The sequence below is a fragment of the Dendrobates tinctorius genome, unplaced genomic scaffold (genome assembly GCF_039654945.1).
Source record: "Dendrobates tinctorius isolate UK_male_01 unplaced genomic scaffold, ASM3965494v1 ptg000065l, whole genome shotgun sequence".
Lineage (NCBI taxonomy): Eukaryota > Metazoa > Chordata > Amphibia > Anura > Dendrobatidae > Dendrobates > Dendrobates tinctorius.
This window is the reverse complement of record NW_027361733.1, coordinates 4,995,621-5,017,386: the sequence shown is the minus strand read 5'-3', so window position 1 is coordinate 5,017,386 and position 21,766 is coordinate 4,995,621. Positions and strand designations below refer to the sequence as shown.

The 21,766-nt window shown below is 48.5% G+C and overlaps 1 protein-coding gene across 13 annotated transcripts in view; it reads right to left on the bottom strand.

Moving 5' to 3' along the window:
* The window catches only part of ZMYND8 (zinc finger MYND-type containing 8), a 137,943-nt gene that overhangs the window by 12,581 nt on the left and 103,596 nt on the right, over positions 1 to 21,766 (bottom strand). For 11 of the 13 annotated variants that reach the window (XM_073580550.1, XM_073580553.1, XM_073580554.1 and 8 more), the window contains 5 exons: positions 3,425 to 3,906; positions 3,035 to 3,175; positions 1,670 to 1,822; positions 1,072 to 1,584; positions 491 to 868 (listed from right to left, as the gene is read on the bottom strand). In XM_073580550.1, the coding sequence (XP_073436651.1) occupies positions 491 to 868; positions 1,072 to 1,584; positions 1,670 to 1,822; positions 3,035 to 3,175; positions 3,425 to 3,906 (1,667 nt within the window). The remainder of the gene's footprint in view (positions 1 to 490; positions 869 to 1,071; positions 1,585 to 1,669; positions 1,823 to 3,034; positions 3,176 to 3,424; positions 3,907 to 21,766) is intronic. The other 2 variants (XM_073580557.1, XM_073580547.1) reach the window with 1 other exon arrangement.

Sequence of the window (21,766 nt, the reverse complement as noted above, 5' to 3'; positions counted from 1 at the left end):
ACTGGCAGAAAATTGGGCAGCACGAGAATGGGAGCATCATTATTAACCCATTCTGAATCATTACAGAATTGTACCCGCCAGACAACCCCCTTTAAATAATGCATGGGTGAAATTGTACCACATAGCTATACGATTATTTCCTGCACTAGGAGCATTTGCAATAATTAGGTCTGAAGTGAAATCGCACTGCCAGCTGCTGCCCAGATGGCTAGGGGCAGGGTATTTGTTCTCCTCAGAGTTCACTGCTAGTCAAAAAAAAAAAAAAAAATAAAATGCATCTTTACATGCAATGCTTTGTAAACCTCACTGAGAAATATTAGTATGACGGCTCAGACGAGATGCCCACACCAGTCTTCTCCCACTTGTTAGATGGAAGGTGAGGAATGTACAGTAGATGATGCCAAATGTGACCCTCAGACTGAGGTGAATGAGACACTGGTCCTGAGGACTGAGCCAGTGACATGACAGGGATGTGATCAGCATGCAATACCTTTCACAGCCTGCCGTGTCTGGTATCTCGTCCCTTGTGGAGACTGTGACGGCGCAGGCGTGCTCGGCTGCTGCTGTTGTTGATGCTGCTGCTGTTGCCTCTGAACTTTCTGCATGTGCCATTTCTGGGATGAGGTTTGAAACTTACTGGAAGAATTCCACACCACTCTCTGCACGGTGGGAACAGTCTCCTTGGGGAGCAGGGGTCTCTGCTTCTTCACTGGGCTGCCGGTAGCTGCTGTCGGAGTGGTTGCAGCTGCTGCGGAACTTGTAGTCACCGTTACCCCCACTGCTGGAGCAGCTTGGGACGCAGAGCGGGTCATAATAGGAGTCTCGGCTGCTGGCTGGCTGCTGGCATTGGATGCAGCTGGCGATTTTACTGCACATGAACCAGTAAGAGAATATATCATTAGTAAAGTACATAATATAATGTAAGCCAGTATCAAATGTTGTACAGAATAGGACAAAGTATATTGTACAGTGCAACAGGCAGTAGCAAATAGCCAAGTACAAAATCTCCTCTAAAATATATATATTATATACACACACATATAACTTTTTTTTTCTTTAACATAAACATACTTTCTGGGTGTTTTGCTGCCATCACTTTAGCATCCTTTTTAGCTTTTCGTCCTTCTCGGCCAGAGTGATCTTCGCCCAAGTCAATGACCAGTTCACTCTCAGAGTCTGAGTCCAGTCCGAGGTGTACAGTGGGGGAGTCCCTCTCATCCTTCCCCTTTAGTTTCTCTTTTGCAGAGTGCGGCAGGGATTTACTTTTGTCAGGAACGTCTTTCTCCGCTGTGGACGTCAGCTTCTCCTTACCCGCAACATCAGCTTTATCCAATGTTGCTGTTGCACTCTTGGATTCTTCTTTCACCTCTGCTGGGATTGAGGGCTTGGATTTTTTCTTTATGGAAGAAGCAGTGGATATTTCTTTTTCTTTCACACTTTCTTTGTCTTCTTCATCGTGCTCATTCTTCGACTTCGACTCCTCGTCACTTCCATATTCACTATCGCTAGAATCGGTCTTCTCTGACTCCTCGGAATCGCTGTGTTCCACAGCGGCGTAGGAGTCATCGGGAATCTCATTAATTCCTGGATTGAGGTAGATTATAAAGTTAGATGTGTAAATGCAGTAAATCTGGGATAGACCTCCAGCCATCGGAGCACAATAACACACCTAATTGGGCTTTGCAGCTTTCGATAGTTTTGTCCAGGTTGAGCTGGAAGCGGCTGCGGATCTGTCTCTTGGGAGAGATGAGAGAGGTCGCTGGTGACTGCTGAAGCACCGACTCACTCAGCTCCTTCAAGTCCATTTCTGCTTTACTGCGATCTTAAAGAAAAAGGAACCCAATTATAAAATATGAAAAAAAACACATTCAATAAAATCTCTTAAATCCAGGACAAAGTGAAAAGTGCAGTTATCCAGATCATTGGACAAAGACATTACTTTTGCAGGTGAAAAAATAAAAAAAATAGTGAAATGTCCATTAATCTGGTATCTGATAAACTGGTTCTTTGCTACCTAAAAAGATTGGATCATAATAGTGCTGTATCAGAGGTATTTATTATCCTCTCAGCTAAAACTTTCACACTTATCCTAGAGGTTGTTCCCTATTGACAGTATTAACTATAAAGGGAAGATGAGGATTTAATTCCCAGAACAGATGAGCGGTGCTGATAGATTTACTAACTAGCACCAGTTTTACAATGCATAGGACACTCTAGCTCTCCTAGCAGTGCTCCCTACATGTAGGTACTGTATCCGTATAATCCCCCGTATAGATTTATTCTCAGGGAAAAATATAAACCATCTTGGATGTATTTAAAGGGAACCTGACAGTGTTAGGAGCGTAGCATCTGCCTTCTTATGATATTTGTAATGATTGCAACCAGGTATATTATTCTCTGAAGTGCCTAGGCGGTTTAGAGAAAATACACTTTAAAGATCCAGCCGGACACCATAGCCAGAGAAGAGACCAGTCTGACTCCAACCAGATCTTCCAAGCACTGCTAGAAATGATTGACAGGTCCCTCACTATGTACACGCAAGGGAAAGACATGTCACATCTGCAGCAATGTTGGGCAGAGCTGGCAGCAAATCGAACAGCCAGGCTGCAATTCATGACTGTGGTATGAACGGCATGAATCAGATGAAATGTTCCCTTTAAACTTGATTTTTTTTCAGCAAATACTAAAACTCATTTATAATGAAGACATAGCTACAAATATCAGTAAGGGAGCCTATCGTGCACTCCTAACACGTTATAGGGGTAAATCCTGCAGTTCCCTTTTAACAAAAGAATGTAGATGTGTTTGCATATCTGAGCTTATGGCAGTCAGACTTTAGCTTTCATAGTTTATTTTGTAGATTTATTTGTAGTATTTTATCATACTTCTGAATAATTATAGTTACCACATTGTGTTACTTTTAAAGGGGTTGTCCAACACTTTTACACTATACTTTTCGGTCATCAGTATAAAGGCAGTGGACAATCCCATTAAACGTATTATTCAGAGAACGGCCTCCTTATAAATGACAGACCGAGGTTTAGGTTGAGGATGCTGCCTGTGCTCATGTTCCGTTCCGTCTTAGATGGTGTTGGCGTGGAGGATTGTGGAGAGAAAGGTTTAGGACTGCCCGATATGCTGCCGCCATGTCCCGTCTTTATTGAAACAGGAGAAGCTGTAAAAATAGATGCATATAAATTGAACAGAATATTCATGTTATAGTGTTTTACAAAACACATTTTTGTGGCTGATCACAGAACATTAAACTGCATTCATCAGTTCTAGTCTTATTTAATAATAGAAAACATTATATGTCCTTCTTGAATCAGCTGATAGCAGTGAACACACTATACTATCTACAGTTGCAACCATTGTGTTATGATACACAGTCATGGGCGCCAGCGGTTGTAAGCTCCTCGCTCACCTGTACTCTTATCTATGAAGTCCATGGACTCCTCACTTGCACTGTAATGACTGGATACTGCTTTCTTCTCAGCGTCGGGCTCCACGTCAGAGCCGGTGTGTACAGAGGAGTTTGTGCTCATCGGAGAACGTGGCATGTCAGTTAATGAAATCCGTCGCCCTCCACCGCTGTGCAATATGGGTTTGCTCATGAGAATCTTCGGTGATGCAGTCATGTCAAAATTCAGTTTGATCTTCTCCTGTTTGTCTGTCTTGGCAGTGCCAGCGCTTGGATTGGTGGTGTCGAGCAGCATTTGGTATTGGTTGTTGGGCGTGTAAGGTGTCCGGAAGGGAGCGTAGTTAAAGACGCCAAACCTCTTACGAATGTTTTCCACGTATACCTCCATCTCCTGCATTGCGCTGTTGAAGATGCTCTTTGTCTTTTTTACAGAAAATGGGATTTCTTTTGACATGAGGTAGCAATTGTTCATTGGAACCCAGGCCCTGGAAGGAAGCGACAGAACAGCAATTGATAAGTCATTGGTGACTGCCCGCCGCTGCTGCAGCAGCAGCTCTGTCGGTATGAGAATTGTGACCTGCGGATGTGAAGCATCTAAAAGACGCCATGTGCACAGCCTAACTAACACTTTTGCTGACTGACCGCTGGGAAGCCCACAAAGGAGCCACAGCACAGTTTTAGCTCTCTGTCCCAGTCACAGTTTTTCAAGCTGAGCAAGGAATTGCAAAATGCTCCCCATTCAAGTGAACAGGGAAAGCTGCAATTCCTTACATATCCAGGACTAGCTGAAGACTAAATCAGGTACTACAGCTGCACTCCGTTTTTTTTCTGTGTTTTTTTTCAGAATCCCAGAGACTGAGCCCATTGATCAACAAGAGATAGCTTATGAAAAACTAAAGACAAATGATGAATGCATTCAGCTGTCAAGAAGAGATTCCCAACATTTAAGAATAAAATTATATAATTTTATTGATACACAATTTTAAAATCATTTGAGGGTGTGAGGGAAACACCGCAAGCCATCCAGACTAGCACTACCATCTCTGTGGATGTAATTAATTCACTAATTTCATGTTTATACATTTGTGCCATTTATCAGTAAGGGAAGGGATGGTACACAGCTGATATAGGTATAGGTGTTTTTTGTGATAACAAATACCTGTTTTTTTGTACATACAGCAGAGCCTTACAAAGGACTGCTTGGTATACATCCAGCATACTAGATTGCGTGCTATCTTCTTACATTCTCCCCCCCCCCCCTTTTTCTCTGAATTTTCAGACCTTACTTCCCTTTGTCATCAGGCTTGCAATTGGCTGATGGCAGTTTTCTTCCCTTTTTTTAAAGGTCACATTCCCCATTCCTCCCCATTTTAAATTATTTCAAAAATTGTGTTTAGTGAAATATGTATATAAATGGATGTATGACCAGCAGTAATTAACATCTGTCCTTAGACTGCAGGTCTTCACAAAGTTCACAGCATATGTTATCCTGAGATGGCAGTCTCCTGTCTCCAATCTCGCCAGGGGGCTTTACTGAGAACCACAAAGTGGAAACATTTCACACCTTCTGGCTCTTTTGAAGAGAGATGTCAATTACAGCCTGACACTATCTATGAGAAAGGTTACACAAAGAATTTCAGAAAAAAATAATGTATTCATTGATAAAATAGCCATGGTCCAGTCACAAACCAGCAATTAGAATATTAACATGAGAGGCTGGTCTAGCAATCTGATCTCTAGAGTCAGTCTATAAATTAGGCCTACACACAAAGAAGGATGTTCACATGTGGGGGCAGCCTGGAAAGCTGATGTGAGCCATTCCATATTTCTCCCTCCCTCAGGGACAGAATACCAGACTGCAACGTTCGATATTTCTGTAAGTATTCTCCCTTTTATTTCATCACTGTTTTTGCATATTTGTATGTCACGTTTTACTTCCATTTTAAAGCCTTTTTATTGTAAGCAATGTACCTTTTATATTAAAGCTTAAAACTTTAATAAGTCTGAACCTTGTAAGCTCTAAAGAGTCCATAGCCTTAGAGTGTGTACTCCTGGTGATTGGCACATAGTAGTGGTAGTACTTCCGGGAATCATCGCCCATGTGTTCGGTGAGTGGTGGCAGCGTGTATGAGCAGGTTTGTGGTCTGTGTCGGGGTGTGATTTACTCTCCCACTGCAGCACAGAACAGAGGTTGAATGCTGGACTGAGTGAGAGGAGAAAGATTATCCCTTGCAGGCGCAACCCCAAGTCACGTGCTGAGAAGCGGCTACGTGACAAATTGGTGGCAGAGCGGTGGGATAGAATTTATTTCTATTAGAGCATTAGTGCATGGTGTAAGCAATTATTCCCTGTACTAAAGAATTGGTATCCTTGCGAGGAGTGCACCAGTTCTACAAGGTTCAACTCAGTGCTTATTTGGACATACTTGCAAACAGTTTCCCTTCTCCGTTTTCTTTTCTATCATATTTGGCAAAGGCTGTTCATCGATATGGCAGATCAAAAAAATGTCCACAGGACCAGGGAAGAAATATCAAAAATGCAATCATATAATCCCTTTTAAAAACCTGAAACTTTAATAAATTGAGGTAAAGAACACCCCCCCCAGTGCAATAACACAATTACAAATTCTATACATTAATAACCTATGATAGCCCTACGCTAGCCTGCTATCCCTTCCTGACAGTGGAGGTTGGCACCCTAAAAGATACAATTATTTGGCGCCCCCACTCGGCGGCGGCTGTCCCAGACTCACCCTAAATGACCCTTATAAACTACAGCTGGGAAAACAATAAGCAAAAGAGATGAGAAAGATAGTGCATAATATAATACACAGGATATTAACCCCTTTACCCCCAAGGGTGGTTTACACGTTCATGACCGGGCCAATTTTTACAATTCTGACCACTGTCCCTTTATAAGGTAATAACTCTGAAACGCTTCCATGGATCCCGGTGATTCTGACACAGTTTTCTCGTGACACATTGTACTTCATGTTAGTGGTAAAATTTCATTCATATAACTTGCATTTATTTGTGAAAATTCATATAACTTGCGTTTATTTGTGAAAAAAAGATGGATTTTTGGTTCTTACGGTTAAAATCTCTTTCTTGGAGCCTTCATTGGGGGACACAGATTACCATGTGTGTATGCTGCTGCTGCTGCTAAGAGGCTGACACTATGCAAAACAAGAAAATTAGCTCCTCCCCGGCAGTATACACCAACCGACAGGCACTAAGCACCTCAGTTGGTGAGAAAGCAGTAGGAGAAGCAACGAAAAACTCTAAACATATGTACCAACCCAACAAGGGACTCAAAGACCCAACACGGTACAACTTAAACAGGGAGGGAGCTGTGTCCCCCAATGAAGGCTCCAAGAAAGAGATTTTACGGTAAGAACCAAAAATCAATCTTTCTTTATCGCCTTATTGGGGGACACAGATTACCATGGGATGTTCCAAAGCAGTCCCAAGGGCGGGAACAGCAATAAGAAACGAAAGAACAGGAATGGCTTGGGTCGGACGGTGTGCCACCGCCGCCTGCAGAACCTTCCTACCAACAACTGCATCAGACGAGGTCTGGGTATGAACCCTGAAGAACCTCGCAAAAGTGTGCAAGGACGACCAGGTCACGGCCCTGCAAACTTGTGAAGCCGAAGCCTGGTGACGAACGGCCCACGAAGCTGACACATCCCGGGTGGAGTGAGCTCTCACTCCCGGAGGGGGCCGTTTTTCCTGAATTCGCTTCCAGAATGGTAGAACGAATCCAGCGAGCGATCGTGGATTTCGATGCTGGAAGCCCTTTCCGGCAACCTTCAGGGATGACCAGCACTGAATTGGACTGACGAATAGAAGAGGTCCTGGCGAGATAGACCCGCAAGGCTCTAACTACATCCCGTTTGTGAAGTGACTTCTCAAGAGGGTGAGAAGGAGCAGGACAAAAGGATGGGAGAACAATATCCTCATTGATGTGAAAAGAGGATACCACCTTTGGAAGAAAAGAAGGAACGGGCCTGAGGACAACCTTATCCTGATGGAGAATCAGGTAAGGGGAATGACATGATAAGGCCGCCAATTCGGAAACTCTTCTGATGGATGTAATGGCAATCAAGAAGGTTATCTTCCATGAGAGGAGAGATAAGGGAATGTCCTGGATAGGCTCGAACAGCGCCTTTTGGAGAGCGCTAAGGACGAGATTGAGATCCCACGGGTCTATCGGCGAATGATGAGGAAGGGCCACATGGGCGACCCCTTGGAGGAAGGTCTTAACCTGCGGTAAGGGAGTGAGCTCTCTTTGGAACAGGATAGATAGAGCGGAGACCTGGCCCTTGAGGGTACTGAGTGACAGACCCGCATCCAACCCAGACTGGAGAAAACCAAGTATGGATGGAATGGAAAAGGACACTGGAAAGACTCCCTTATCGCACCAACGGAAAAACGCCTTCCAGTACCTGTGGTAAATGCGGGAAGAGGCTGGTTTTCTGGCTCTGATCATAGTCTGAATAACCTGGCTGGACAGACCTGATTCTTTCAGGATCGCGGCCTCGACGGCCATGCAGTTAAATTCAGAGACTGATTATTCTCATGGTAAAGGGGGCCTTGCGAGGAAGGTCAGGACGGTCTGGAAGCCTCCAGGGAATGTCCGCGAGCATGTTCACCATCTCCGCGTACCAAGGACGTCTTGGCCAGTCTGGAGCCACTAGAATCACTGGGACGCCTTCCGATTTTATCTTCTTGACCACTCTTGGGATCAAGGGAAGAGGCGGAAACAGATAAGGAAGTTGGAATTGGGACCACGGAATTACTAGGGCGTCGCAGGCGACGGCTAGGGGGTCCCTGGATCTGGCTACGAAGCACGGAACCTTGCGGTTCATTCGCGATGCCATGAGATCGACATCCGGAGAGCCCCAGCGCTGGAATATCTGATCGAAGACTGAGGGATGAAGAGCCCATTCGCCTGATGCTAGGCCTTGATGGCTCAGGAAGTCGGCTGCCCAATTTTCCACTTCTGGAATGTGAACGGCGGAGATTGCCAGAACGTAACGTTCTGCCCAGCGCAGTATCCTGGTCACCTCCGACATTATTTGCTTGCTGCGCGTGCCCCCCTGGTGGTTTATGTACGCCACAGCCGTGGCGTTGTCCGACTGAATGCGGACTGGTTTGCCTACGAGGAGAGGCTGCCAGCGGAGCAGGGCCAGAAAGATTGCTCTTATCTCCAGAAGATTGATAGGGAGGAGAGTTTCCTGTGGATTCCAGAGTCCTTGGGCCGTTTTCTGATGGAACACTGCTCCCCACCTAGAAGACTGGCATCGGTGGTGATGACTTGCCACTGAAGCGGAAGAAAGGACCTCCCTTGTAGAACTGATGCTGGCATTGCCCACCAAGTCAAGGATTGCCTTACTCTGAGAGGAAGGAGAATGGGGCGGTCCAGAGACAACGTGGTTTTGCCCCAGGCTGAGAAAAGGGACAGCTGAAGGGGGCGAAGGTGAAATTGTGCAAAAGGCACTGCTTCCATGGAAGCTACCATCTTCCCCAGAACTTTCATGCAGGACCGAAGGGAAATGGGCATTGGCCTTTTGAGGGTTCGGATTCCCTTGGAGAGAGCCGCAAATTTTTTCTTTCGTAAGAAACACCCGGGCCAGATTTGTGTCGAATTCCATGCCCAGAAAGGTCAGACGCTGAGTGGGGGTCAAAACGGACTTCTCCTTGTTGACTATCCATCCGAGGCGACAAAGAGTATCTAGGGTTATCTGAAGGCTCTGAAGACAGTCTTGACGGGACGAGACCTTGATCAAGAGATCGTCCAGATAAGGGATGATGAGGATCCCCCTGGAGCGAAGAATGGCCATGACTGTCGCCATCACCTTCGTGAAAACGCGGGGAGCAGAGGCTAGAAGGGAAGAGCCGTGAACTGGTAGTGATTTTCTTGAATCGCAAAACGAAGATATTTCTGATGTTGCAAACACACAGGAATGTGAAGATATGCATCCTGTATGTCCACAGAACAGAGCAACTCCCCGGGTTCCATTGAGGCTATCACCGAGCGCAGGGACTCCATCTTGAAGTGGAGGATCCTTACGTGGCGGTTGAGCAACTTGAGGTCCAAGATTGGACGAAGGGAGCAGTCTTTTCTGGGAACTACGAAAAGATTCGAGTAGAACCCTGAAAACCGTTCGTTTGAAAGAACGGGGACGATAACTCAGGCGGAAAGAAGGGAGGAAACGGCTTGAAGAAACCCAGGAATTTTGGGACCGCTGTCTTGGTGATCGCGACAGGAAGAAGCGCCAGATTGGGGGGGGGGGGAAGAAAATTCAATTTGTATCCGGACATGAAGACTTCCCTGACCCAAGCGTCGTCGACAACAGACAGCCATGCGTCCATGAAAGAGGAAAGTCTGCCTCCCACCATGGAAGCATTTCCAGGTGTGGGTGACCCGTCACTTTGAGGAAAATCTACCGGAACGGGAGCCTGAGGACCTGGAGGGTTGGCCTCTCGATCTCCAGCGGGGAGCGTGTGTGTACGATGGTTTTCTGCGATCTCTGGAGACAGAGGGTCAGTCCTGCTGGGATGATCCTTCTGCTGAAGGGAAGGGACGAAAGGACCTAAACGGCCGCGGAGAGGTACTTTTACCACCTGTGGCATCGGAGATTATTCTGATCCAGCTTGGCGACAAAGAGTCTAGACCCGTGAAATGCCAGGTTAGTGAGCGACTTCTTGGAGGTGGTAGCCGCACTCCAAGACTTCAACCAAAGAATACGGCGTATAGCTACTATGTTGCTGTTAGCTCTTGCTACACACCCGGCCGCATCTAAGGCGGCGGCCAAAAGGTATTTACCCACATGATTATTTTGGTCTGCCAGATCTGCCAACTCGTCCTGAGGGGCAGATGACAGAATGCCCCTGCAAAGAATTTTTGCCCAAGCTGAAATTACTTTTGCCACCCAGGCAAAAGCAAAAAATAGGGCAGAAAGAGGCGCCGGATGCTTCATAGAGGATAGACGAGAAACTGGTGGGTCCACTTCGGGAGCTTTCGTCCATTTTGTAAGAAGGTCCGCATCGAATGGATACAGGACGTCTACGTACAGTCATATGTTAAAGTTTGGGCACCCCTATTAATGTTAACCTTTTTTCTTTATAACAATTTTGGTTTTTGCAACAGCTATTTCAGTTTCATATATCTAATAACTGATGGACTCAGTTATATTTCTGGATTCAAATGAGGTTTATTGTACTAACAGAAAATGTGCAATCTGCATTTAAACAAAATTTGACCGATGCAAAAGTATGGGCACCCTTATCATTTTCTTGATTTGAACACTGCTAACTACTTTTTACTGACTTCCTGAAGCACTAAATTGGTTTTGTAACCTCATTGAGCTTTGAACTTCATAGCCAGGTGTATCAAATCATGAGAAAAGGTATTTAAGGTGGCCACTTGCAAGTAGTTCTCCTATTTGATTCTCCTATGAAGAGTGGCATCATGGGCTCCTCAAAACAACTCTCAAATGATCCGAAAACAAAGATTATTCAACATAGCTTTTCAGGGAAAGGATACAAAAAGTTGTCTCAGAGATTTAACCTGTCAGTTTCCACTGTGAGGAACATAGTAAGGAAATGGAAGAACACAGGTACAGTTCTTGTTAAGCCCAGAAGTGGCAGGCCAAGAAAAATATCAGAAAGGCAGAGAAGAAGAATGGTGAGAACAGTCAAGGACAATCCACAGACCACCTCCAAAGACCTGCAGCATCATCTTGCTGCAGATGGTGTCACTGTGCATCGGTCAACAATACAGCGCACTTTGCACAAGGAGAAGCTGTATGGGAGAGTGATGCGAAAGAAGCCGTTTCTGCAAGCACGCCAAAAACAGAGTCGCCTGAGGTATGCAAAAGCACATTTGGACAAGCCAGTTACATTTTGGAAGACGGTCCTGCGGACTGATGAAACAAAGATTGAGTTGTTTGGTCATACAAAAGGCGTTATGCATGGAGGCTAAAAAACACAGCATTCCAAGAAAAACACTTGCTACCCACAGTAAAATTTGGTGGAGGTTCCATCATGCTTTGGGGCTGTGTGGCCAATGCCGGCACCGGGAATCTTGTTAAAGTTGAGGGTCGCATGGATTCAACTCAGTATCAGCAGATTCTTGACAATAATGTGCAAGAATCAGTGACGAAGTTGAAGTTACGCAGGGGATGGATATTTCAGCAAGACAATGATCCAAAACGCCGCGCCAAATCTACTCAGGTATTCATGCAGAGGAACAATTACAATGTTCTGGAATGGCCATCCCAGTCCCCAGACCTGAATATCATTGAACATCTGTGGGATGATTTGCAGCGGGCTGTCCATGCTCAGCGACCATCAAATTTAATTGAACTGGAATTGTTTTGTTAACAGAAATGGTCACAAATGCCTTCATCCAGGATCCAGGAACTCATTAATAGCTACAGGAAGCGACTAGAGGCTGTTATTTTTGCAAAAGGAGGATCTACGAAATATTAATGTCACTTTTATGTTGAGGTGCCCATACTTTTGCACCGGTCAAATTTTGTTTAAATGCAGATTGCACATTTTCTGTTAGTACAATAAACCTCATTTAAATCCAGAAATATAACGGAGTCCTTCGGTTATTAGAAATATGAAACTGAAATAGCTGTTACAAAAAACAAAATTGTTATAAAGAAAAAGGTTAACATTAATAGGGGTGCCCAAACTTTAACATATGACTGTACCTGCGGCATGAGAAGCGCTTCTCAAGGGGCTCCCAGTGTTTGGATAAAGTGGTCTCGAACTCTTTGTGGTTAGGAAAGGTTCGGGAGGAGGGTTTCGCTCGTTTAAAGGGGACGGAGCTGTCCTGAAGATGAGCTCTTTCTTTTATTTCGAGCGTTTTGAAAAAGGCCGATATGAGACTATCGACCATGTCCTGAGTCTTGGACATGTTATCGGCGTCTGAGTCAGATCCCGATTGAGAGACATTGTCTGACCTAAGGTCGTTTCCTGACGAGGGGGACGAGGAAAGCAGCCTGGGTGGAGCGGACGGACCTTGCGAGCTGGAAGACGAGCTAGAGATAACGCGCTTCCTAGCAATCCTATCCGGCCTGTCCCTGTGGAGGTCGCGGTCAGGTGCAGATGACTCACCGTGAGAGGCGGTCGGAGCACAGGTGGCTGAAGATAGTTGCGAAAGTCGTTCCAAGACCTGGAATAGGGACTGAGACATTGCAGCAGCCCACTCTGGAGAAGGGGGGGTGCGCTCATCCTGGGACTCGGGGTGCTCCGGTGGGGCAGACATCGCGGAAGGACTGCAGGACGGGCAGAAGGGAGACATCTGACCTGACGCCCACTTCTTTTTGCAGTGCGCGCAGGCGTAGTGGGTAGCAGTGGGTCTAGGGTAAGGAGCCCCTGCAGGGTTGGACATATGCAAGGACTGCAGAATTACTGAGGCCAGTATCTGAATAGGAAGTACTGCCACGGGAGCTAAAATTAGGGGCTCTAAAAAAAATAAGAGCCTAACGTCACCAGCACCGTTATCTGATGTGCAGCAGAACAGCAGAAGTGCCCCCGAAGCTGAGATCCCTGGCGTGTCTTACACGAGGAATCAGAGAGGCGCAGGACCTTACAGATGGGCGGCAGCGCTGCGCAATTGGCTGTGACCTGCGGGGGGGGGGGTGAGTCATAAGGAGATGAGAGGAGCCTTGAGCAGAGCGCAGTCCTGTGCCGGGCTGAAGAATGGCGCCAACAAAGCGTGTGCTCTGCAGTGGGCACGCAACCGGAGCAGAACAGAAAGTGAAAGTAAAAATCAGCGCCGCGCCGGTTTCTGCCCCCGGAGCCCTGATCCTGGCGCGATGAGCCCGTGACGCCGCGGTGGATGAGGGAAGTAAGGGAGAGAGGCCCCGCTGCCTGCTGCTTCAGGGGAAGGGCACCCGGCGTGGGAGATGAAAGGCACGCGGCTGCAGAGAGGCGCGCGGCTGCAGAGAATGGGCGGGAAATTCAAAGGAGACTCTGCTACCAGGCTGTAAGGAGCGTGCATGGGACTGATGGTAGCCCTTTAGGCTGTTTACCTGACGTCCACATGCTTCCTGAAGAGGATGACCACAAGGGCCCGCAATGAGGGGGTGCCGCTGGGAATGAATGTCCTTTGCCCCGCACTCTCTCTGAATAGTGCAGAAGACGGCGCCAAACCTTTCTGCCTGCAAGGGATAGTCACTGCCGGTGACCGCCGTCTTCCTCTCGGCCCTGTCCCGGGAGAGGGGTGAGGAGGGGAATTGGCTAGGACCCGCCACCTGAAGTCAGCCCGTAGCACCCGAGGGTGATAGGGAAAGGGTCCTGCCTGCGGTCCTGAGAGTTGCGATGTGGGTAACACCACATTGCTCGCTCAGCCGCATGATATGGGAAAGCAGGGTGAACATTTACCCCCTGTTTCCCGGTGTAGAATCTGGAAAATAAATGGGAAAAGATTAATATACACACACAAAACATAAAAGAAAATGGTTAGATGCGGATCTGGGGAGATCCCGGTCCACCTCCTACAGACACTAAGCACAAACTGAGGTGCTTAGTGCCTGTCGGTGGGTGTATACTGCCGGGGAGGAGCTAATTTTCTTGTTTTGCATAGTGTCAGCCTCCTAGCAGCAGCAGCATACACCCATGGTAATCTGTGTCCCCCAATAAGGCGATAAAGAAATGGAAATTCGGCAAAAATGTAGAAAATTTCGCAGTTTTCCAACTTTGAATTTTTATGCCCTTAAATCACAGCGATATAGCACCCAAAAAACTTATAATAACATTTCCCACGTTTTCTTTACATCAGCACAATTTTGGAACTAAAAATTTTTTTGTTAGGAAGTTAAAAGGGTTAAAAGTTGAGCAGCGATTTCTCATTTTTGCAACACCATTTTATTTTTACAGACCACATCACATTTGAAGTCACTTTGAGGGGTCTATATAATAGAAAATACCCAAAAGTGACACCATTCTAAAAACTGCACCCCTCAAGGTGCTCAAAACCATATTCAAGAATTTTATTAACCCTTCAGGTGCTTCACAAGAATTTTTTGAATGTTTAAAAAAAAAAGGAATATTTAACTTTTTTTCACAAAAAATTACTTCAGGTCCAATTTTTTTTTTTTACCAAGTGTAACAGGAGAAATTGGACTGCAAAAGTTATTGTGCAATTTGTCCTGAGTAAGCGGATACCTGATATGTGGAGGAACCACTGTTTCGGCGCATGGCAGAGCTTAGAAGGGAAGGAGCGCTGTTTGACTTTTTCAAAATTGCAAAATTGGCTGGAATTCAGATCGGATGCAATGTCACGTTTGGAGGCGCCCCTGATGTGCCTAACCAGTGGAAACCCCCCACAAGTGTCCCCATTTTGGAAACTAGACCCCCCCCCCCCAAGGAACTTATCTAGCTATGTGGTGAGAACTTTGAACCCACAAGGGCTTCAAAGAAGTTTATAACGTACAGCCGTACAATTAAAAAAATCATATTTTTTCCACAAAAATGATCTTCTCACCCCCAATTTTTATTGTCCCAAGGGTAACAGGACGCTAAAAGTTATTGTGCAATTTGTCCTGAGTACGCTGATACCCCATATGAGGGTGTAAACGACTTTTTTGGCTGGAATTGAGATCGGACGCCATGTTGCGTTTGGAGAGCACCTGATGTGCCCAAACAGTGGAAACCCCCAATTCTAACTCCAACCCTAACCCTAATCTCAGCCCTAACCCTAGCCCTAATGGGAAAATGGAAATAAGGAGATTTTTGTGTACTCACCGTAAAATCTCTTTCTCTTAGCCTTTAATTGGGGGACACAGAACCGTGGGTGTTATGCTGCTGTCCACTAGGAGGCAACACTATGCATAATCTGAAAAAGATTAACTTTGGCTCCTCCTCTGCAGTATACACCCCTGGATGGCGTCAGCCTTCTCCAGTTTTGTGCAAAAGGATTAGGAGGAATATACCAGAAACATAACCATGCCTGTAAGAAGGCTACTATAAACGAGCTCAAACAACAATCTGAGAACCCAACCGTAACAACGGCCCGTAAGGGCAACAGGGTGGGAGCTGTGTCCCCCAATTAAAGGCTAAGAGAAAGAGATTTTACAGTGAGTACACAAAAATCGCCTTTACTCTGTCGCCTAATTGGGGGACACAGAACCGTGGGACGTCCCAAAGCAGTCCCTGGGTGGGAAGCAGTGGACGAATATTGTGCTGACAGTCCCCTAGATTTGGGGTACGGCCGCCTGCAGGACCCGTCTACCCTGGCTCGCATCCGCTGAGGACTGGGTATGCACTCTATAGTGTTTTGTAAACGTGTGCAGGCTAGTCCAAGTGGCTGCCTTACACACTTGATGTGCCGAGGCTTGATGCCGAATGGCCCAAGAGGCCCCTACCGCCCGCATAGAGTGTGCCGTGATACCGGCCGGAAGAGGAGAATTGTTAAGGCGGTAAGCCTCTTGTATGGTGGACTTGATCCACCTAGCAAGGGTGGCCTTGGAAGCCGGTAGGTCCTTGCGAACGCCTTCTGGAAGAAGGAAAAGTGAATCAGACTTCCGAAAGGGAGCAGTCCTAGACACGTAAATACGCATTGCCCTGACAAGGTCAAGCGTATGCAGAGCCTTCTCCACTCTATGAACGGGAAGCGGGCAAAGAGATGGTAGTGAGATTTCCTCATTGAGGTGGAAGCTGGACACAACCTTCGGAAGGAAGGATGGGACTGTACGGAGAACCACCTTGTCCTGATGGAAAACCAGGAAGGGTTGCCTGCAGGAATGTGCTGAAAGTTCGGACACCCTGCGTAGCGAGGTGATTGCCACCAGAAAAAAAAACACCTTCTGTGATAGAAGGCGGAGTGAGACCTCCTTAAGGGGTTCGAAAGGAGGTGTCTGCAATGCTGTCAAGACCAGGTTGAGGTCCCACGTCTCCAATGGATGTTTGTAGGGGGAACCAATCGGGAAACCCATTGGAGAAAAGTCCTCACTTGCGGCTTGTTAGCAATATGCCTCTGAAAGAGCACTGAAAGCGCTGACACCTGGCTCTTAAGCGAGCCCAGGGATAGCCTGGCGTCTAAGCCAGACTGAAGGACCCGAGGACCTTTGGAAGAGAGTAGGGGAGTGGGATCTGTCCACGAGATTCGCACCATGTGAAGAATGCCTTCCAGGTACGATAGTAAATCCTGGCTGAAGCTGGCTTTCGAGCCCTGATCATGGTTTTAATGACGTCCGGTGAAAAACCTGCTTGGGTCAAAACCCAGGTCTCAATGGCCACGCCGTCAAATTGAGAGCCCCTGAGTTCTGGTGGAAGAACGGGCCTTGTGACAGAAGGTCGGGACGTGTGGGGAGACGCCATGGAGCGTCTGCTGTGAGTAGCAAGACTTCGGCGTACCATGTACGCCTGGGCCAGTCTGGAGCGATCAGGATGGTGGGAACGCTCTCGTTTGATCTTCCTGAGGACTCTGGAGATAAGGGGGAGGGGTGGAAAAATGTACAGAAGCTGGAACTGGGTCCAGTCCTGAATAAGGGCATCTGCTCCGAGCGACCGTGGATCGCGCGTCCTGGCCATGAAATTGGGAACCTTGGCATTGAGATGGGATGCCATCAGATCCATGTCCGTGGTCCCCCAGCGATGGCAGATCTGACGAAAAACTTCGGGATGAAGAGACCACTCCCCCGAGTCCATTCCTTGTCTGCTGAGATAGTCGGCTTCCCAGTTGTCCACACCCGGAATGTGGACCGCAGAGTACCGACCTCGCATCCTCCACCCAGTGTAGGATATCTGTTACTTCGTTCATCGCCTGGATGCTGCGGGTCCCGCCTTGATGGTTCACGTATGCCACCGCCGTGGCATTGTCCGACTGTACTCTGATATGAGAGTCTGCTAGCAAGTGATGAAAGGCTTTCAATGCCAGGAAGATGGCCCGGATTTCCAGGATGTTGATGGGCATGGTCACTTCCATTGGTGACCACTTGCCTTGCGCTCTGTGATGTAGGTGCACAGCGCCCCAACCCGTAAGGCTTGCGTCGGTGGTCAAAACCTTCCAGTGACCGGAGAGAAAGGATTTTCCCCTTGCAAGCGAGGTTGGCTTGAGCCACCAGTGCAGGGACCTCCTGGTTTTCGATGATAACCGGAACTCCCTGTCGAGGGAGAACGGATTCCTGTCCCAGGACTTGAGGATAGCCAGTTGAAGGGGTCTGAGGTGAAACTGGGCAAATGGTACCGCCTCCATTGCTGTGGCCATCCTGCCAAGTACTCTCATGGCATACCGGACAGATCGGGGGGACTTGCGGAGGAGAGTGCCTTGTCCCTGGGGAGGATCACCAGACCCCTGGAGGTGTCAAATAGCATCCCCAGGATGGCCAGAGACTGACTCGGGGTAGTCGAGGACTTCAGTAAATTGACTAACCATCCCAGGCGACTCAGTGTCGATTGCGATTGAGACGTTGACCTCGCAGTCCTTGAGGGTGGGGGCCTTGATGAGAAGGTCGTCCAGGTATGGAACGACTACTATGCCTCTGGAGTGTAGAACGTCCATGGTAGCTGCCATGACCTTTGTAAATGTTCTGGGAGCCGTGGCGAGACCGAACGGGAGGGCCACAAACTGGTAATGGTCTTGGTTGATTGCGAATCTGAGAAATCTCTGATGGGCGGGAGCAATCGGTATATGCAGGTATGCGTCCTGTATGTCTATGGAGGCGAGATATTCTCCTTTGTCCATGGACGCAACGATTGACCGGAGGGATTCCATGCGAAAGTGACGAACTCGAACATACTGGTTGAGTTGCTTGAGGTCTAGTATGGGTCGGACGCTGCCTCCCTTCTTGGGCACCACGAACAGATTGGAGTAGAACCCTTGGAAGCGCTCGTCTGCTGGAACCGGTACTATGACTCCTGCTTGCAGGAGGGAAGAAACCGCTTGATGGAAGGCTCGAGCTTTGAGTGGAGGTTTTGGGGGAACGGAGAGAAAGAACCTGTGCGGTGGGCTGGTAGTAAACTCGATCTTGTATCCTGAAGACACTATTTCCTTGACCCAGTTGTCTTCTGTAATAGGCAGCCAGACCTGCTGAAAGAGTAGCAGTCGTCCGCCTACAAGTGGGGTGTCTTCCGGAGGGCATGAGTCATGATGAGGGGAAAGTCTGAGCTTTTCATCCTTTGGATTTTGCCTGGCTTGCTTTTGACTGCCAGTTCCTGTCCGGCCTCTGTGCCGCCCGTGTGTTGTCTCTGCGGGGGGAGCGGTTACGATTTTGTGCTGGGCGCGAGACGGACCTGCCTGAAGAATTCCGAAAGGATCGGAAACTATATTGATTACGTCTTTTAAACGTGCATTTTGGTTTTAGTTGAGGGAGAGAAGTACTTTTACCCCCGGTAGCATTGGATATCATTGTATCCAGCTTTTCACCGAAAAGACGTCCACTGAAGTACGGGAGATTTGTTAGGGACTTTTTTGAGGCCGCATCCGCCTTCCATTCTCTCAGCCAGGGAATACGCCAGATTGTGATGGCGTTTGATGCTATTCCCGCTACCCCTCTTGCAGAATCCAACGCTGCATGGACCATGTAATCTGCCACTACTGCAATTTGCACCGCCTGGTCCGCCAGCTGAGGGTTTGAAGCTTGGAGGCCCTGTTGCAAAAGATTAGCCCAGGCCATAATGACCTTGGCTTCCCAAACTGAAGCAAATGCGGGAGCCAGAGAGGCACCTGCCGCTTCGAAGACTGAACGAGCCATGCGTTCTACCTGTCTGCCGCGTCCTTGAGGGTTGAGCTGTCCGGCAGTGAGCGGTGTTTGTGCTGCCAGCCTAGAGACTGGGGGGTCCACTTCAGGCGGATCTGGCCAATCCTTAGTGTCCTTCTGTGGGAAGGGGTACTTTGCTTCCAGGTATTTGCGATTGGCAAATTTTTTCTCAGGCTGCGAAAAATGCTTAGAAAGTGTTTTTTTGAAATTCTGGGTGATTAGGGAAGACCTGAGATGGTTTCTGAACACTTTCGAAGGAAATCTTGTGTTCTGGTGCTTCCGGGGTTGGATCAGAAATGTCCAGCACCCGAAGGATGGAAGAGATTATATCCTCAACTAGCGCCGTATTGCCAGGGGGACAAGGGACCAGAGTGTTCTCTGTTTCATGATCTGAGTTAGAGTCACATATGCCCTCTGAGTCTTGCGCATCGCTAAGGAGCTCCTTAGCGGGCGAACTAGGGCGGAGGTGTTCTGTGGTCTGGGATCGTTGTGGAGATCCACATTGTCTTTCTCTATCAGGGGACGGTTTCGGTGACCTGGAGCGACTGTGTCTCTCCCTGGAGGGGGACGACCTAGTGTTATGTGAGGACGCAGATGACCGCGACCTGTGGGTCCGCTTACGTCTCAAACTGTCAGAAGCGGCCTGTCCCTGAGACCGGATGTCCCTTTGCTGGGTAACGTTCATAGCCGAGACATGACCCTGCAGGGCCTGCAGTAGTGTGGAGGTCAGATTATTTATAGACTGTGTCATAGACTGCGACATCTGAGTCACCCATTCCGGCGCAGTAGCGGTCGCAGAAGCGTTGGTAGGGACTTCTTGGAGTTCTGATCCTGTGTTTTGGGTACAGTCCCGGCAGTGCGGGTACGTGCTGCTGCTGGGGAGAGTGGCCTTGCAGGCTGTGCAGACTGCATAAAAGCAGTCTTGCCTGGTCCTTTTCCTTGAGCCCGACATAGTGCCTAGAGGCTGATTAGCAGAGGCCCTACAGGGGTATCTACGCAGAGGAAAGTGAATAGGGGAGCGTTATAGGTTATATGAACTCACAGCTGAGTACAAAGAACCCAGCTGTGATCTTACCCCACCGGTGCGCCCCCTAGGTCCAGCGCCGATAAATCCCAGTCCTGTGCCCCCCAGAGACCACTGTGCTGCCTTCAGCTATGTCTTCAGGTGCAGCAAGATGGCCACCGGAATTCTGAGGTGGAGGGGGCGGAGAGCTGAAAAGGGCGCGCGGAGCTATGTAAAAGCGCGCCCTTCCTGTCTCGATCCACCCCTTCTATGACACTGCAGAGTGTCATTTTCGTCATCCGGGGGGCGGGCCGGGGGGCGAGAATAAGGCGGCGACTTGGCTAGGCCGAAGATGCGGCCTAAATTTGATACCTCATGCCCGTAAGGACTCCAGGACGGCGCCGTTGTCCGGGGGGGGGGGGGGGGGTGTCTGATTCAAACCAGACCCCCCGGATTGAACGGTAGGCTAGCGGTGGGGTCATGAGCGCAACCTGGGCCCTGTGGGGGGTCTCTTTGAGGCGCTATGCAGCTGGTGCTGCCGCAGAGACACAGAGACAGGGACGCAGGGAGCCCTGTCTCTGACAAGTGCCATGCCTGCCTGCACCTCCCCCAGTCCCATCAGGAGCCCGCAGCTGAGCTGGGGTCCCTGGACTTGTAAGTGGCCGAATGGTGCCTGGTACAGGCCCTACCTGCGGTGTCTCAACCTAATGCCCCCAGAGGGGGATTAGGGAGGGTGCTGCTGTCACAGTCAGGGGGCTTCATCCTATCCTCGACCTCAACCCAGAGCCTAAGGGAACTGGGGAAGGAGGGGGGGTCTCGACTTCGAACCAGTACCCGAGGGACTGGGGAAGGAGCGGATGACAGGCTTCCTCATGCCTGCACTCTGCAGGCAGTGAGGAAGCCGGCTCCTTGAAGGCCCCCACCACCATATTGGATCCGGGGCCCTGCAGGGAAGGAGGCCCCCAGAGCAGCGCAGCACATCGCGCTGCTGTGGGGATCTCAGGGATGAATAATGAAAGTTTCCAGCTTCCAAATATACAAAAATGTATTCAAGGCATAAGAACAAGGATAAACGGACATGCCCCATCATAGTGGAAAGACACAGCTTCCCTAAACCCCCGGTACACGGCGATCATGTTTGATCGCAGTGTGCCAGGAGCTAACGTGCCGGGGGCGGTCCGTGACTGCCCCTGACACACAGTGCCGGATGTCAGCTGTGATAATCAGGGGACTTTCTGTTAACAGTTTTGAGGACTTAACGAATCTTATGGTCAAGGATCAATTTCTTCATATGTGCCCCACAGATGTACGACAATTTGTGTGTGATCGGGAGCCACAAACTGTGGATTAGGCTGCAAAGATTGCTGAATGCTATGTGGCTAACAGGATGCCTGAGGTGCGGAAGCCATCGGGATTCAGCTGGAAGGGAGGTAAGCCAAACAGGGACACTTTTCCCTCTGCCGGCCGATCACCAGTGCTGTCCAAGCCCACCTCCTATGGGGTCCCGGGGAACAGACATTCTCTAGGCAATACACGCCGATGCTTCTCCTGCAACAAAGTGGGACATGTTAGCGCTGTCTGCCCTGATAGGGACAAACGCCGAACTACAACCACAAAG